An 18,893-nucleotide genomic window follows, 5' to 3' on the forward strand; every position below is an offset into this window, starting at 1 on the left:
GGCCATTTTTGTGCAACACTATGCTGTTCTTTTCCTACCTTAATTCTTTAGTAGAAGACACAGATTCTCTTATGTCTTCCCTAGCCTAGTGTTTCTGAAACATGGACCCAAATAGCATTTTATAAAAGAGGTTATTTTTGCCGTCATAAGGGAAGTAAGGGTTCACAAGAAGAACAAAAAGAGTCACAAAAATAATCTTAAGATGGTGGAGGTGGGTTGCAACTCGGTATGGGCATTCTCATCGCCTGTCTTCCTGGCACCGCGAGGGGGTCGCTGCTAGCTCTCGCCTACGGCCTCTGGTCTCTATGCAGCGGACCAGACTCCGACTTCAGCCTGCAGTCATCTGACTGGGTGTCACTTCCAGGTGCGGTGTCATCCTCGGTTATTTTTAGGACTGGCTACCTGATCTCTTCTGGTGTTTTCCCTGTGCTGCCTCAGGCTGCACCGCTCACTCGTCAGGTAGGCTCTTCAGCTCGCCCAGGCATCCCGGGGCCCCGGAGCCTCGGCCTGGAAGCCGCAGTCAGCCTCCGAGGGCTCTCCCTTGGGCTACGGGCCGTTGCACTTGACCCAGCCATTGCTCACTTTCTCCTTTACAGGGCAGCGCTCCGTGGCCATGGTCTTGAAATTTTGCTGTCTGACTCCGATAGTGAGAACCGTCATCCTATTATTTTCCTTTGCAAAACTTTTCGTAGCATTTTTCTTGTTAAAGGCACAGTTCTAAGTGCTTTCAAAAATCAACCTGTGTGATCCCAGTAGGAGGTTGTCAATATTATATCAAAGTCTAGGTGCTGAAAGACAAGAGGTATTCTCCCAGAAGCAGGTTAACTCTGACACTTTATGGAATGTGTTTGTAAGTAACTGTTGTAAAATTAAAGACTGATTTTAAAGCCCAGGAAAGTCATTTTAAGAAGCCAGATGTAAGTGGATTTTACATTATTTCATGACTTTGGGATGACCTGCCATGTTCTTCGGAGTAGACAAGAAATGCTGCCATTGGAATAGAGCCTTTGACTACCTGCATTTCCAAGTGTGTTACATGTCAGCTCTGTTTTCCTTTCATTCAGCTTTTTTAACGTTAACAATTTTATGATCCTGTGTTCTCTCTCTTTTCCATTGTGTTCAGAGTTTAAGGAAACAATGTTAAAACACTTTCAAGAAACTCATCTCACTTTTCCAAACTCCTGTTCCCTGAGGGTATTTTAACTTTTTAAACACGGCAAGCATAGTAGTTTCATATTCTGACTGATAACCCCAACATCTGAAACATTTGTGGATCTGTTTCTGCCGATCCTTACTCTTGGTGGCTTGTTCTCATATGATTTTTTTTTTAGGGTAGCCTCCCCCGCCAAACCTGAGCTCTCCGGCCCCACCCCATAATCTGCCCATCATCCCTAATAATTATTTGTTGGGGTTCTTTGAGGCCAGGATGGAAGTGTCTTCTCCAGAGGGGAGTGTCCCTGGGCACTTGCACTTTGAGACTGCCCCACACCACACCGGTGGGGAGTTCTTAGGTTCCCAGGACCACTCAGGTGGGGGGAACCAGGCCGCAGATCTGGGGGGGCTGGCTCGTGGCCACAGTCTTTCAGATACAGGTTATTTGCTTTCTCTCCTTCTTCCTTCTGTTCCGTTCAGTGGCCAAGGCCAACCTCCCACAGCTGGGAGGCAGGCTGGGAGTACTCCTGGTCCATCTCATCCCGAGGAAGGGAACCTAGCTGACTGTGTGACTTTGTTCCGGGCTCTGCTTTTCTTTCACATCTTCCCCCTCTAGATTTTGCTCTGGTTGTGTTTTACCATCTTGTGACTCTTGTTTTTAAGATTTTTTTCCCCCAATTTTTTTAGCTGTCTTCAATAGGAGGATTGGTTCTTACAACCCAACCTACTGTTAGTAGAAGTGTAAATCTTCCTTATTTGGCCCTTAACAGCCCGGTGAGGTCCATGTGCAGGTAGATGACCCGGGCACTTCAGCGGGTGAGGGAACTGAGGTGGGAGAAGAGTGGTAACTGATTAAAGACCATACAAGCCAGTGGCAGAGACTAGAGCTCTCCTGAGTTTGAGTCCATCTTTCTGCCTTTGAGCCTTTTTTAAAAAAGTTTTTAAAATATATTTTATTGATTATGCTATTACAGTTGTCCCATTCCCCCCTTCATTCCCCTCCACCCTGCACACCCCCTCCCACCCACATTTCCCCCTTTAGTTCATGTCCATGTGTTCTTTAGCTTCTACATTTCTCATACTATTGTTGCCCTCCCCCTGTCTATTTTCTACTTACCGTGTATGCTACTTGTTCTCTGTACCTCTTCCCCCTCTCTCCTCCTTCCACTCCCCTGTTGCTAACCCTCCATGTGATCTCCATTTCTGTGGTTCTGTTCCTGTTCTAGTTGTTTGCTTAGTTTGCTTTTGTTTTAGGTGTGGTTGTTAATAACTGTGAGTTTGCTGTCATTTCACTGTTCATATTTTTAATCTTCTGTTTCTTAGGTAAGTCCCTTTAACATTTCATATAATAAGGGCTTGGTGATGATGAACTCCTTTAACTTGACCTTTTCTGAGAAGCACTTTATCTGCCCTTCCATTCTAAATGAAAGCTTTGCTAGATAGAGCAATCTTGGATGTAGGTCCTTGCCTTTCATGATTTGGAATACTTCTTTCCAGCCCCTTCTTGCCTGTAAGGTCTCTTTTGAGAAATCAGCTGACAGTCTGATGGGAACTCCTTTGTAGGTGACTGTCCCCTTATCTCTTGCTGCTTCTAGAATTCTCTCCTTCATTTTAGTCTTGGGTAATGTAATTATGATGTACCTTGGTGTGTTCCTCCTTTGGTCCAACTTCTTTGGGACTCTCTGAGCTTCCTGGACTTCCCAGAAGTCTATTTCCTTTGCCAGATTGGGGAAATTGTCCTTTATTATTTGTTTAAATAACTTTTGCACTTGTTGCTCTTCCTCTTCCCCTTCTGGTACCTCTATAATTCAGATGTTGGAACATTTAAAGATGTCCTGGAGGTTCCTAAGCCTCTCCTCATTTTTTTGAATTCTTGTTTCTTCATTCTTTTCTGTTTGGTTGTTCCTGTCTTCCTTCTGGTCCACTCCATTGATTTGAGTCCCAGTTTTCTTCCCATCACTATTGGTTCCCTGTGCATTTTTCTTCATTTCACTTACTATAGCCTTCATTTTTTCATCTAATTTGCCACCAGAATCAACCAGTTCTGGGAACATCCTGATCACCAGTGCTTTGAACTGTGCATCTAATAGGTTGGCTGACTCTTGGTCGCTTAGATGTACTGGCTCTAGGGCTTTGATCTGTTCTTCTGTTTGAGTCTTTTTTTTTTTTTTTTGTCTGGTTGCACCTGTTATGTAGTGAGGGACAGAGCCTTAAGTGTTCACCAGGGCGGGGCAACCCAGTTGCTGGGTTGTGATGCTGTATGTGGGGGCGGGGTCAGAGAGGGAACTATGGCGCTTGCTCTGCTCACCGATTTCAGTCCCTTCTGCCGATTCCCACCAGCAAATTGGGCCCTTCTGGTGCTGGTTCCCGGGTGGGTGGGCTTGTGTACATTCCAGGACCCTGTGGGTCTCTCCAACAAATTCAACCGTGAGTCTGGGAGTCTCTACCGGCACCTCAAACCCCACAAATGTTTTCAATCAGTGCTTTTAGGCTTTATTTCCCGGTGCTGGGGCCCTGGGGCCCTGGGTTGCGCGGTCTCTCTTGCTCCCCGATTCGCCTGGTTTATCCGTGTGCAAATGTGTGTCTGTGGTCAGCCAGCGGCCTAGTGCGCCTCACTGGGTCTGCCTGTTGCCACCCGCTCCCGGGGTCTGCCAGCCACTGCCTGCGTGCCTGGGACCACCAACCACCACTGTTTCCTGCCGAGACCCCTCTCCGCCGGCTGCCGACTCCCCCACCCCCCCACCAGTCTGGATGAATGGTTGTCAGACTTCCGTACAGTTCAATTTTCTGTCAGATCTGGTTGTTTTTTTGTTTCTAAATTTTTGTTGTCCTTAATTTTCATTGTGCAAGGAGGCACAGTGTGTCTACCTGTGCCTCCATCTTGGCCGGAAGTCCCCTTTGAGCCTTTTTCAACAGGGTATGTTCTTAGCATTTTGAATGAAGTACACACATGTTGAGGAAGTTTTAAAAAACATGTGATACCTTTAAAAATCACTTAGAGCATGACTGATAGATGTTATGTTGGGTACAGCTTTTTCCAGATAGGGCATTTTAAATGGAAAATAATAATTGCTTTTTTCTTTCTTTCAGCCGAAGTGAGTAGTGAATACAGCATGGATAAGGCGATGGTTGAATTCGTTATGATGGATCGGGAACTAAACCATTATGTAAAGGCTGTTCAGTCCATGATAAATCACGTAAGTTTTTTCCACTCCCCTGGCTGCATTTGATTGTGGCTCTCTGACCTAGAAATAAAAAGACAAAGTCAAAATTCTTTTCTAACCTTTAGTATTTCCTTCTTTTTTACTGTAGCAGCTGTTAATTCCTTCTTAATCAGGAAGTTCATAGAACAGGAATCTTAAATATTTTCCCAGTTAGTCCACCTAGGTAGTTAGGGAGTTGCATCTATCTTAGATTTTCCTGCATCTTTTGGTCTCAAACTTTTTAATCTAAGCCTCCTTAGAATGTGAGGAGATCTTTATAAAAATGCTAAAAATTCAAAGGAACTTGTTTTTGTTTTTCTGTTAGCTCAAGCATACAACGTAGACTGGGTTTAGTCACTCATGCTCCAGCTTTAACTAATAAGCAGCTGTTGCAAAATTCACAGAATCAGATAATAGGGAAGAGTTTCAGAGCGAGTTTAGAAATACAGCAGCTCGGCATTTCAGTTCTTCCAGCAGCCAGACTTATCTCTGTTGACTCCAGCTGTCACGGGACCAGCAGGCAGGCAGTTAAGGTGGGAACACAGCAACCTCCTTTTCAGCGGTACCAGGTTGAGTAAGAAGTGAGCAATACGATTGCAGTAATGTTTCTGAGAAGTCCTTTGTCCTCTGAGCAGTGGAAACTCCCCTTTGAACTTATTTCATGTACCTGTGTAATAGGCTGTCTTGTAGTTCTGGTTTTTTTATTTGTCTTTTCTAACTTGTATCTATGGGAAAATTCTAAAAATCAAATGTTTTAAGAGATTGGCTACTGTTCAGTGGAAGATAAAGTTTTTTTTAGTATGGTTTAACCCTTAAGTCATGCTTAAGTGAGCATTACCTAATTCCATGGAGTTATAAAAAGTTTTTTAAGAATTATTTTATGGGTTAATTTTTTTTGTTTTTGTTGTTGTTGGTATTTGACTAGTATTTATTAAGTGTATTATTTGTGATTTACTTAAGGATACCTGCTTATATCCAAGTAAGAAACTCTTTCAGCTTGTGCCCTGGCTGGTGTGGCTCAGTGGATTGAGTGCCAGCCTGCAAATCAAAGGGTTGCCTGTTTGATTCCCAGTCTAGGGCACATGCCTGGGTTGTGGGCCAGGTCCCCAGTAGGGGTCGTGTGAGAAGCAACCACACATTGATATCGCCTCTCTTCTTTCTCCCTCCCTTCCCTTCTCTAAAAATAAATAAATAAAATCTTTATAAAACTGATGTTTCTGAAGCGTGGTGGCTGAGAGCCCTTGTACTGTGAATATTTCTTCCGTAGGAAAATATGAACATGACATCATGCTGGGGCATTTGAAACTGGATGACTGAGCACTTAGACCAGAGGTTTTCAATTCAGCTGACTCCTAGAACCAGCCAGTCTCTAAAGAGATTCTGTTTTCATTGGTTGGGAGCAGGATTAGAGGAACCTGTATTTTTAAAAACTCATTCTAGTATGTATCCAGGGTTGAAACCATTGGCTTAAAAGAACAAGGCTGATTATAAAAGAAAGTGTGTTTGCTACCAAAGACCAGAGTTAGCCTTGTTATATAGATTGCTCCTGCTTTGACTCTTATATTCTGTGGAGGTTATTTGATAGTCCTGTCTGTTTTTAACTTGGAAGTTGTGCAAATGTAACAGCGTAGTGTGTACACTATAGATAAGACAACCAGATTTGGGAAGTTAAAGGACTTAATGTGGATTTATTTTTTTGCCTGTTAAACTCGAGGATTCACAGATACTTAAGGTATTTTTAAATAAGGAAATGAACCCTTTCCCCTTTCAGAAAACTGAGCCTCTCATAAAAAAAAAAAATGAAAGTCAAAGACAAAGAAGCCCTTCCCCTCCCACATTCAGTAGTTAACAGCATCCCTTTCATCTCGGGGCCTCATCCCATTGCCCCTGCCCTACTGCACTGGGAAGCTTATGCTTTGAGTCTTATCCCACGTTTTGATGCGAACCTCACACCACACTCCAGAGCAGCTGGTCTTAGTGATTCTTGTGCTTGTGAGGAAGGTCCCCAGGTCTTCATAAAAAGAAAACATATTCATTGTTCTTTTCTGATGCAAAGTTGTGCTCTTTATGTAAGCTTGACACAACGCCAAGAATAGGAAACCATCATTTCAGAAGGTTTCTAAGGCCTCAGTCCATCTGGGGACATGGCCAGTGTTTGGGGAAATATTTTATACCTCCTGATACGCTGTGTAGTCTTCCCATACTTGAAGTTATGGCCGTTGCTGTCTCGTTGCTCGTCCGGGTGAGGGATAAGAAGTGAGCAGCAGCTTGAGACGGGCCCGAGTGGCCTAGCTCTTCAGAAACAGCAGTGATCTTGGCATCAGAAACCCTTCCGACCTTGGTTCTTCCATTTGCTAAATTATGATCCAGAGTCAGGAAATGAAACCTTTTGGAACTTCATGTTCTTCATCTATAAAATCCTTGGCCTGCCTATTTCACAAGATTATTATGTGAGTCAGATTAAAATACTGTGTGTGTCTCAAACACTTGGACATTCATAAAATTGGATAGAGATATTAAGATACTATATTACTGCAAACCCAGATTTCCAAGCACATTTCTTAGGGCGATGGAACAAAAATCTTTCTCAAAAACAAGTACTTTGCTCACTTTATTTCAGGGTTTTCCAATAAAACTTTAATTGGCTTTGACCTGGCTAGTCTAAAATTTAGGAATCATAGGATTAGATATAAGCTTGTTAAGCTACAGCGTGAGGAGTTTATGATCTCTGAAACATGATCTCTGAAATTGTTTAAGTCAGATTACTAAGAAAGAACACAGATTATAGCAACACAGCTTGTAGCTTCTGCTGTCACAGACGTGCACACTCCCATTACTGTATTATTTACCGGGGTTCTGATTCATCCTGTAGTCTTTCTGTTTATGAATTCTCATACAGTCACAGTACCTTAAAAATTAATCATCAGAGAGCTTTAGAGTTTAACATTTAAATCTCTCTCTCCTGTTCTTACTGTCACAGAATTCTGGAGGTTATGTACCTCTGAAAAGGTTTGAGAGGTTTACTTTGGAACCTTAGAAGAGTAGGTCAGTTTACCAACATCCCTGGGAAATCCCTTTCAGCAGAAGCTCTCAGATTGCCTTTCTGTGTCCTTTGAGAAAATAAAGCTGCTATGTATTCTCCAAAGCCTGAAGATTTTATTTGGGATCAGTATTTAGCTCACTTCTCTGAAAATTAAAAAATAAAATAAAAAGGACTGCGTCCCAGGTAGTTTGGAAGGCAGTACTATGCAGTATACTTAAACACAGCAACACCAAAAAACCCGCAGGTAGTCTGTAAGTCATTTATACAAACTTTCAGGATAAATAGGTTTTATACCTGCCACAGCTCTTCAAAACATTCGTTCTGAACCGCAGAGAGCTCTGTGTGAATCGCTGGAGACTCTGAGTCAGGAGACCACACACGTGACGGGGTGCTCGCAGGCCGTGCAGTGGCACACGGAGGAGCCGGGGCACAGCTCCTTCCTTTCTCACTGCCCCTGCGCGGAGCAGCTTCGCTCAGTTTCATGCCGAGGGCAGAGTGAGGTCCTGAACATCCCACTGGATGACTTAACACTCCTGGACTTGATGTCTAAGCCTTTATTACTCGGGTATGTTGATGGACACCATTGGCTGGCTGTTTGTTCTCAAACGTTCATCGAATAAGTATTTACTTAACGCCTCTGTGTGCCAGATACTTCTAGGTGCAAGACCCAGGTGGTCAGTCAGCCAGGCCCACGTGACCCCCACCTTTAGGACGTCCGAAGTCTGGAGGGGGGACAAGTGTTTGACACAGAGCCGTACACATGTTACCTAACTTGTGGTGTGCACCCAAAGGAAAGGCACAGTGTTCAAGGGGCGTAACCCCTCAGGGGGCATAATATTCTCAGGGGGGTGGGGACTTCTTCCTGAGGAAGTGACATTTAATAAGGGGAAAGTCAGGTGATCTTCAGTATGGGAACTGTGACAGAGAACCCACCTGTTTATGTGACTTTTGCATGAAATGGAAGGTCTCTTTTCCACTTGTCTCGGTGTCCGAGTTTGAGAGTGCCTTGATCAATCCATAGATTTAGTCTAAGAAAATGATGCCAAAGAAAGCCTACTTTTATATACAGAATAAAGTTTCAGGCACAGAGAGTAGTGGAATAACCTACCTGAGCCAGGTCAGCGGCTCGCCCGCTCGCAGACAGGAGCGCTGCTGTGCACCAGCAACCGTGCCCAGTCGTGCAAGGCCTGGCGGTGGCTGGTTGAAGAGTCACCACAGTGCTGATCTTCTGCTTCCGAAACCACTGCCCCAGTCATGCCACTTCACGAATCCCTCTCGAAATGAGACTTTCCGTTCCATAATGAATAAGCTGTGGTAACACTGCGTAGTTCTGATTCCCCCATTCTGTAAGACTAAACCTGCAGCCCCCTCCTGCGGGTTTCAGATTCCAGGAGGTGGGAACCAGTGTAATTCAAGGAACCCCCGAGTCCATTTTCAGGGGCGCGCTCTTTCAAATCAGAGACGGAAAGGAGCCCAGCCGCTGTCATCATCGGGGTGGTCCTCGCAACTTTCTGTGACCTCCCTCCTCGTAGTGAACACGGACAGGTGCCGCAAGCTGCAGGGCGAACGTCCTGGCGGGCTCAGACTGTGTCACACGTTAGCGGCCAGGGAGGAAGCTCGCGCCCTCTCTGCTTCTGATGAGCGGTTTGGTCCCAGAATGGAGCCAAAGCGCCTAAAGCCTGAGATTCACATTATGCTTCCGCGTTGATTATTTTTTTATCATGAGATTGTTCTTAATTGTATAATTTTACTGAAACTTTAAACCTCAAGAGAATTGTCAGATTTTACCCTTACATTGTTCTTTTAGCGTGTGCTGTTTCAGCCTGTTAAGTAAGGTATTGGAAAATCCAGAGCATCCGTATTTTCTTCGCTTTCCTCTCTTACTGTCTTTGGTGCTACATGCAGCTTATAGATTATATAAGATTTGAAAGCAGTGAAATTGGATAGTTGCCACATACTTGTTTTTGTTTTGTTTTGAAGTCAGCGTTTTATAACAATTCCCATCAAAAGCCTGGGGAGGGGGAGTGTTTTCCTTCTTAACCTAAAGGAGCGATTAAGCACTAAATTGGTCTACTTGTGTTGCTGCTTACAAATCTGTTCATGGGCATGCCCCGCGTGCTGTGGTTTTTACTCGATAAGCTAACCTGAACATTTAATCTGGCTGAAAGGTAGAAGAGTGGAAATATACCGCATGTAAGCTGTTGAAACCGGCACAATCTTAGATACAATAAAAGAACAAGGTGGGTCAAAGGTATGGCTTACCTCAGCCTTGTCATTATGCAACTAGTCGAGAATGTTTTTGATATGTTACTTCCCTGTGCCTCCTCACCCTTCACCCTCCATCAGCTTTAGTTTTTGTAAATTTAACTTGAAAGCTACCTTAATATCCACAGCTTTAACATCAACTCTTATGGAGTATCTTGTAAGTTGGGAGTTACCATTTTAGTTAAACCAGATTGGGGGAGCATTTACTCCCTTAGGAAACAGGTACTGGGCTAGCCAGAAATTTGTCTGACCCCCCCATCCCCCCCGCCGCCACCACCATAAGATGGTTCTATTAGCGAAACAATTTTGTTAAATTGTATTGTGACAGTTGTCATATAAGCATGCATTTAAAAAAACAACAGTGACTTTCTGCCCTGGCTGGTGTGGCTCAGTGGATACAATACTAGCCTGTAAACCAAAGGGTTGCCAGTTCGATTCCCAGTCAGGGTACATGCCTGAGTTGCAGGCCAGGTCCCCAGCAGGGGGTGTGTGAGAGGCAACCACACTTTTATGTTTCTCTCTTTATCCCTCCTTTCCCCTCTGCCTAAAAATAAAGAATTAAAATCTTTATAAAAAACTTCAAAATTGATGCATTTTTATGTAGCCTTTTTAATATTGAAGATGGAAGAAAATATGCAACATTTTTTCAACAGAAAATCAGCATATTATGCTTTATTATTTTAAGAAAGGTAAAAATGCAACTGAAACACCAAAAAAAGATTTGTGCAGTATATGGGGAAGGTGCTGTGACTGATCAAACATGTCAGAAGTGGTTTGCGAAGTTTCCTGCTAGAAATCCTGTGCTGGATGATGCTCCACAGTCAGGTAGACCAGTTGAATTTGACAGTGATCAAATAGAGACATTAATTGAGAATAGTCAATGTTACACCACATGGGAAATAGTTGACATGCTTAAGATCTAAATCAATAAAGTTACTGGTGAAAATGAAAAAATGCATCTTTTATCTTACAGAAAAATCCATATAGACTTTTTAAGGCCAACCAGTAATAATTTATAGCATCTGAAGAAAGTTTCAGGCTGACAGTGTAATTTATTGGATATGACCATCTACTGACTAAATGTGAAATGCGCCCACGTTGTGAATCATTTGACCAAAGAGGAAGGAGAGGCAAGTAGGGGGTTGTAAAATTTGAGGACAGAAGGTACCCGAGCATCACAGAAATGACTGTTGTCAGCAGAACAGCGAGAAGGTGAGAGATGACAGTGGAGTCACTGACAAGCTCTTGGAGCCAGACTGGAAAGTACTGGAGAATACCTTCTCCACTCCCTGTCGCCCACACTTGACACCCCACAGTGGCGTGCTGTCTCTTAACACCTTTCTTGTCAGAAGTTTCCAAGTGGTCTATATATGAGCCTTTTCATCTGTAGGAATGTTGCTGACATGTAGAAATTAACCAGGAGGGAAAAAAGGTAACTTTAGTTGTTCGTTTTTTAGCCACTTGGCCCCAGCCCCAAGATATGTCTGTTTGTGGATTACTGGTCATTCATTTCTCTTCCAGTGCTTTGGAACTGTCTCTGTAGTTATTTCCAAATTAGGGTTGTGTTTGGTAGCATTTTGTCTAACATGCAGAGAGTGTCAGGTCTGGGTGTAGTATTTCACTAATTGAGTTGCCTCTGTAGGAAAGAATTAGGACACGTGTCCTTAGGTTACCAAGTAATGTAGCTGCTCATAGGTGAACATTCTGATCTGTTGAGGCTGATTTTCATGGATAGTTTATAGAAATCTGTCTTCGTGTTTTATGGCTATGGGGTTGGGTTTTATTCAAAATTATAAAATCTTTACACTCTGCTGGTCCTTAATGTGGCTCTAAGGCAGCATTTTCAAAACTTTGCTGCATAATACTAATTAGTCAAGATGTGAATAAGTATATTAGGAAAAAGGAATTTTGTGGTCAAATAAGTTTGGGGAATGCTTGATTAAATGAATGTCCTAAAAGACTCTAAAGCCTTCAACATGCTTTTATGCATTGCGATTCTCCAAAGGAAGGTAGATGATTTAGTGATTTCCTAAATTTCTTTAACTAGAAAACCTCTCTGTTTGGGAGCAGGACTGATGGTATACAGAACCCACTTTGGAAATTGCCTCAACCCCCTCTCTTCCAGAGGAGGCTGAGAGATGGGTCCGGCACTTTGTGCAGAGCTTTTGTGGCATCCGGGGAAGTGGGGAGTGCGACACTCTCCCTACCTGACATGACCTAAGAGGTGTTTCTGTGTGAAGGACCTGAATAGACACTTATCCGAGGAGGACATACAGAGGGCCCATAGACATATGAAAAGATGTTCAGCATCAATAGCCATCAGAGGGATGCAAACTAAAACCACAATGAGATACCACCTCACACTTGTCAGAATGGTTGTCACGAGTAAATCAACAAACAACAAGTGCTGGCGAGGATGTGGAGAAAAGGGAACCTAGTGCACTGTTGGTGGGAATGCAGACTGGTACAGCCACCGTGGGAAACAATGTGGAATTTCTTCAGTAAACTAAAAATGGATCTGCCTTTTGACCCAGTGATTCCACTGCTGGAAATATACCCTAAGAATCCCGAAATACCAATTCACAAGAACCTATGCACTCCTATGTTCATAGCAGGGCTATATATAATAGGCAAGTGCTGGAAACAGCCAAAGTGCCCATCAGGAGGTGAGTGGATAAAAAAACTGGTACATTTACACAGTGTAATACTATGCAGCAGAAAGAAAGAAGGAACTCCTGCCTTTTGCAACAGCATGGATGGAACTAGGGACTAGCATGCTAAGTGAAATAAGCCAGCTGGTGAAAGGCAAATACCGTATGATCTTACTTACATGAGGAATCTAATGAACAAAATAAATTAACAAGCAAAATGGAACCAGAGACATGGAAACATGGAACAGACTGACAGCGGCCAGAGCAAGGGGGGAGAGGTATAATGGGGGACAGCCGGGGAAGGGTCTAGCCAAAGAACTTGTATGAATGACCCACAGACAGGGACAATGGTGTGGGGCAGACAGTGGTCTGGGCAGAGGAGGGCAAAGGGGGATAAATTGGGACAACCGTGATAGAATGGCAATAAAAAAAGAATATATGTAAAGCCTTCATTCAGTATGGCAACTGGTGCATAGTAGGCACTCAATAAATGGTAACCATTATTACTGAAAAAGAAGAAGAAGGGGGAGAAGAAGGGGAAGAAGAACAAGAACTAGAGGAAGAGGAAGAAGTACACAAAGTGGAAGAAGAAGAACAACATCTGGAAAGGGCTAGGCCTCTGGAAAGACCAACATATTTTTGCTGCGTATAATGTGCTCCCATGCACAGTGCGCACCCACGGTTTGGCGCTACCCACAGTATAATGAGCATCCTTAATTTTCCCTCAAAAACTCAGACAAAGGAAGTGTGCATTATACACTGCAAAATACAGTATACTCATTATTCCAGCAGTGAAAAGAGGAAGGAAAAGTTTGTCAAAAACGTGCAATCGTTGCCTGGCTGTCAGAGTCTCTGTTCAGAGCGTGCGAGACCCGTGTGGAGCACTCATTCAGAAGAGCAGAGAGAAGGAAATGTTTTCTATGAAAGGAAGAGGGGGTTACAGAAGAGGCAGGAGGGGGACACAGAGGCAGTGTGGGCAGGAAAAGCCTACAGACCTTTGAGAGGCCTGGTCCACCACAACCACTCCATTTAGGCACTGGGGCGCCGACATCATTAAACACCCCGGTCTCTTTGGCACCAGGCCATCCCGGCAGCTAATGACTTGACTTATTTAAGTGATGCGCATGCTCTCTTTAATGCAGCAAACTCCTGCTTATTTCTGGCGTTGAACGTAGCCTATAAGTAGCAGTAGAAGGGAGATGGGGAAATAGATTGAGTGGGGAAATGGATCACCACGTGTTACTGTTCACTATAAATTGAGCACATTTTCAAAGTGTGGAGGGAAAGCAGTCGCTGGTTTATTAATCTCCTAATTAAGTTGTTGAGTTAGTGCCACTAGTATGCTTAGTCCAGTGAAGAAACAAAAGCCTCTTGGTGTGTGTACACAAAATAGTATTAACAGTGAAAGCAGATTGTCAGAGAGAATAAAAATGTGTTTCAGAAATTCAGAGTCAGGGAGAAGAGCCTCTGATTAAATTCTAGCTTTTCTAACGCTTTAACTCTGAGCCTCTGTTTCTTCTTAAAGTGGGGATCTGCGCGTGGGTTATCGAGTCCTGACAACGAGGAAAGTGATAGCATGAAAGCACCTAAAACCGTTCTGTCACACGGAGCTGTAAAACTGCCCAGAGAGTCGTGTGCAGGAAAAGTCATTTGCTGTGACCAAATGTAAATAGTATCTGAAAGGGAATTTTGAGTTCAAGTTTGGAGAGTAGAGTAGGCAGCAGGAAATACTGGGGCAAGGCCAGAAGCTGTTCTTTGAGAGCTGGAACGAAGGGTCTCTCCCCTTACAAGGAGTTTCTGGTGTCAGCGGGAAGTTAGTACTGTTCACAGTGTTGTTAACCAGAACGGACTGGGCAAAAATATGGGGACCAGGCCAGGGCAGAGGCCACCGAGCAGCATAGCATTTGGCGAATTGGATTAGAAGTCCCCTGATCAGTAAATCTACTTAAGTCTGTAGGTTGAGAAGGAGATTACGCCCTTTAACAAAGGCTAGTTAGTGGTGATTAGGGGATTGGGGTCATACTAGATAAGAATCAGACAACTAAGCAAAAACTTCGGTAATTCAAGAATAATTTTTGATGTTTTCTTAGATAATGTAAGGAAAATTACTTAAAAGATGTGAGCAAATAGTTCAATAAAGAGCATAATTACACACTCACATGCACAGACGGAAATATTTCTTGAGCTACATTTCCATCTTTAAATAGTGTTTGTGTACGTTATTAGTAGCACCCTTTCGAAAAACGTTGGGAGAGAAAAATGCTTTGGATTCATTCCTCCGATGTGTCATAGGTGAGTTGTCAGCTGCATTTTGAACACGTAAGTCTCAGTTGCTGGCAAGGGGAAGGATGGGAGGAGTGTTGGTGGGAAGAACACCTGGGGACCGTCTATTTCCCAGCCCTGAGTGCGGGTGCAGGTGCACTCGTAGGAGAGCTCTTCTGTCCTGAAGTGGAGCCTAGGCCCCGGGAGCTGTTGTTGAGAGAGGGGCAGGTTTCTTTTTATTCTCTTTCCCTCAAAGCACCGGGCTTCTGGTCATAGTGACCCTTCGTCTTTCATTGTTTTGTGTCCTGGCCAACCTGATATTTTAGCCAGTGGAGTTTTTTGAATTCTGTTTCTCTCTGGCTTTTTTCTCAACCCCTCCTCCCCCCCTAGGAAAGTGTATGTCACATAATGTAGCATTCTTTAAAATAGTGGGAATCCTTGTGTTGTTGTATGGAACTGTTGTGTTAGAGGGAAAACTTTAGGGGAGCCAGTGCCATGGGCTAGAGTAAAGCAATTTGTTGTCATGAACAGCTTTTAATTATTTCTTCTGTCCTTTATTTCATCTTCAAGTAATCATTTAATTACCTTCTGATAGAAAGCGATGTTTAGAAAGACCAAGTCAGTGTTGTTTAAAATTGGAAACCATATCCGGGAATAGTTGAAGATGCTTGCATCACATGGCTGATCTCCAGACATCCAGAGGTCTCACAGACTTCACGGCCTGCCTTCCAGTTGCCTCGGCTATTTGTGGCTCTTGGCATGTTGCTGGTAGCAAGAAGAAAACCCTCTCTACCCATCAGGTTACTCTCTATCACCCAGAGGTTTATTTTTGCCCCCAGCATGAAACAGAAGCCCAAAAAGCCACATGAAATGCTAAATGGGAACTCTAAATGAACTCATTCCTGGGTGTGCTTATAGAGCAAATACCATTTGCAAATTCAGACATTAAATTTGATGCCTAAGGTTACACTCACTGTGTTTTTAAAAGTCTCAGCATAAACATTGTGTGCTTAGTTTTAGGGGGGTTTTGTTTTATTTATTTATTTATTTTTTCCCAGAAATTCTTAAGCCATGGCTTAAAGCACCTATAAATAATGTAGATTTAAGTGCAATATGTCCTACCACCTCTTCTTTAATAGTAGTAGAATTGCTCTGCTAGATTCTGTATTTTAAGTGCTTTGCCTTCGTAATGTGAAGTGTGTATGATCCCATTATAGTGGTGAATTGGTGTCAATGTTCAGTGTAATTATTGAGTTTTCTTCTACACCTGCCTACTGAAGGGCTCTGTGACCTTAAGCAAACTTGCAAAATGAACTTAGTTATATCTGCCCCTATCTCTGTCAGAGTGATTTCTTGATTAAAAAGTGAGATAACGTATGTGAAAGCACTTGGGAGGTAAAAGTGCTATGTAAAGGCAAAGTCTTAGTGTTCTGTCCTGTTAACTTTTAACTTCTTGCCCTTCCCACACAAACGTCCACCGTGTGCTGGTCTGAGTCGGTGAACTCTTCCGCACCACCTACGTTCAGAAAAAATGGTGACAGGTGCCTCGCGTCTTGTTTCTTCACGTTGGTTCTCCCACCCCACGGCTTAAACTAGCAGGAAAAATGTGTATGTTTTACATTCACTTTTTGTCTTTAATTTAGTCATCTTTTTGGTAAATGTTTATTTCTGTCTCCCGCCCACCTCCCGAGAGTTTTGCATGAGTGTCATGTAACCGTTCAACAAGTGACTAATGTAGATTGGGCTTGCTTAGTCCCTGAGTCATTTTATTATGAAACACTTGCAAGTTGAACATCTATATATAATAATGAGGAAATAATTTAATACAATTTCTTCCTTGTGATATGATGGTTTTAGTGACTAACTCATCAGGGACAATGAAGAAGAAAATAAATGAAAATCCACAAAGCCAGACAAAATTAGTTTAAAGTCTAAATAAATTGCAATTACCTTTACTTCCTCCTTCCCCTCTTCTAGGCCTTTGTTGTTTGATTGATAAGAGTGTTGGGCTGGGAAATAAAGATCTGGCTTTTGCTCCTTGTCTTGCCAGGCTTTGACCTAGGACAAGTTGCTTAACTTTTGTACTTCGGCTTCCTCGTTTCTGAAATGGGAGCAATAGTAGCATTTGTCCTGGGCACTTTACTGGGTATTTATAGATAAAATGAGATTATGAATAGGAATATGACCAAAAAAGTGGAAGATGTTTATGTAGTTGTTGTATCCTGATGGTCCTCATCAAACATCTCATGTCTGAATGGCCACAGGCCTGCAGAGTGAAAACGAGCTCTTGAGTCTGCCGCAGAGGATCCGAGGGGAGTCCCTGTGTCTCCGTGAGCCCAAGGCCCTGGAGAGAGAAGCCCGCTCCCACGGCTTGGGTTGCTGGATGGAGTCACGGACTAGTTTCCCGGAGAAAAAACACTCAGTGGCCTAAGTTTCCAGGCTAAGTTGAAAAATAAATTTTAACAATGATTTAATCATAAATAGTTCATTGTAATCCAATTTCTATAAAACTGTAACAAAGCCCATTTATAGTGTAGGTATCAGTATGGTGTTTAAAACATTCTAGAGGAGTTAGCCTAGATTTGCATGGCAGTGAATTTGGTTCTCTGCTGGCCTCCCTGGTGATTTGTTATTTGCCTGGGGTCATTGATCGTTTGATTGAACCAGATTTGGGAATGTCATCGGTTTCTACTCCAGTCCCCTGGTGCCCTAACTGAGAGTCTGAACCCAACTGTCTTTGTGCTGGGTGAGGGGGAAGGAGCCCTCTGGGCTCCCTGATCTCCTTAAGGATCCCAGTAACCTTGCAAGCCAGGCGAGGCAGGTTTGCTGGAGGCTGAGCCTCCAGAGGCTTTGTGACCTGTGATTCAAGGCCCTTCTCATGACGTCTCCATGCCTCAAGACAGACATGGTTTGTCGGCTCTGTTTTCAGTTGGGATTAAGAATACTTCCGTCCACTTTCAGTTGTAAGGTATGCTTCTGATCTTGTACGTGGCTTACTGTAATTTTCCAAAAGGTAAAGGTTTGGGACATTCAGTCTAAATGAAAAGTGACTCCTCACACCGACTGGACATGGTAAGGGGTGCGCTGTGTTAGCAGTAACGGAGAACCACTTGAGGAGGAGAATGTGGTTCTGTAGAACTGTTACGTTAGAAAGAGGCAGAACTTGAGGAGAGCCAGTGTCCTTGCCCCTTTGGGAACTTTTGGTTTGTGGTGTATTTTAAAAGGGGCAGTGGTGTGAGCACGAAGGAATTTTCTAGTTTTAGTGTGATGTTTCGTGTTTATGTTTGTTAAAATGTTTTAGCCCTTTCATGATGACGGTAAGCCTAGCTAAGGTTTCTCTAGTCCCTGCTCTGCACCGGTCAGTGCTCTGCATTGTCTTCAGCTAACTCAGGTCGAGTGACTCTTTTCATCTCGCCAGGTTAGCCTGCAGGTTTGCTCACGATCAGCGTTTAGAAGCAGCGAGGGACCCGTCTCCCGTGGAGGGAGGGAGTGGTAGGGTCAGTGTGTGGCACGTGAGGGAATGGCGAGGAGGATTTCACGGGAGTAGTAAGTAGAGCCCCGCACCCCACAGTGGGGAGCGGAAGGCCCAGCCTCGCTGTGTGGCGTTGGGCCGGTGACTCGGCCTCTGGACACCTTCGGTCTCCGGACCTGTGAAAAGAGGACAGCGCCGCACGGTGCCGTCGAGAGGGGTAAAAGGCGATGCAGGCGAGTGCTTCGTGACCTCACAGCGAGTGAGGCTTCTCTCCGTAGGCTTGAGAAACGTGAACTGCCTCCTTTGATCTCCATGCACAAGGTGGTCTTGACACTGAATTGGAGACCAGAATGTGAAAGCTGGTTGATAAAAATTTTTAAATATATCATTCCAACTTAAGGTGATACTTTCCATTGAGTGTTGCCTTCTTGAGCATTTCAGAGTAAAAGGTATGGGGGAGTCCAGGGAGGTGGGTTATGGCCAGCGCTGGGATTTACAGGGCGGCCCCCAAGTCTGGAAATGTAGGTGAGTGCCCAAGAGCTGGCTTAATGCTCTAATGTTACAGTGCCTTATGAAATAGTATTAGCTCTGCTTTCAGGCCTGGTGGCCACCTTGGGGCTCGGGCACCTCTTTGGTGTTTGGTTCAAGGAAGTTATTTAATCTCCCTGGGCAGCAAGAATCAAATTACCGTGTTTTCGGACTATAAGATGTAACCCCCCCCACCCCCCCCAATTTGGGAGGAGAGGGGGTGTGTCTTATAGTCCGAATGCAGCTTTACATGTACATTGGTGAAATATCATGTTATTTATGTTATTAAATATTTTACCACTTTTTTTGCTTCAAAA

The 18,893-nt window shown here is 43.7% G+C and overlaps 1 protein-coding gene across 3 annotated transcripts in view; it reads left to right on the forward strand.

Annotated features, from left to right (window-relative positions):
* NSMCE2 (NSE2 (MMS21) homolog, SMC5-SMC6 complex SUMO ligase) overlaps positions 1 to 18,893 on the forward strand; it is a 202,575-nt gene that overhangs the window by 41,091 nt on the left and 142,591 nt on the right. For all 3 annotated transcript variants that reach the window (XM_045861062.1, XM_045861063.1, XM_045861064.1), the window contains exon 3: positions 4,243 to 4,349. In XM_045861062.1, coding sequence (XP_045717018.1) covers positions 4,243 to 4,349 — 107 coding nt within the window. The remainder of the gene's footprint in view (positions 1 to 4,242; positions 4,350 to 18,893) is intronic.

This window comes from Phyllostomus hastatus, unplaced genomic scaffold, assembly GCF_019186645.2.
Source record: "Phyllostomus hastatus isolate PE091 unplaced genomic scaffold, TTU_PhHast_1.1 phas_scaffold_21, whole genome shotgun sequence".
In the NCBI taxonomy this organism is placed as follows: domain Eukaryota; kingdom Metazoa; phylum Chordata; class Mammalia; order Chiroptera; family Phyllostomidae; genus Phyllostomus; species Phyllostomus hastatus.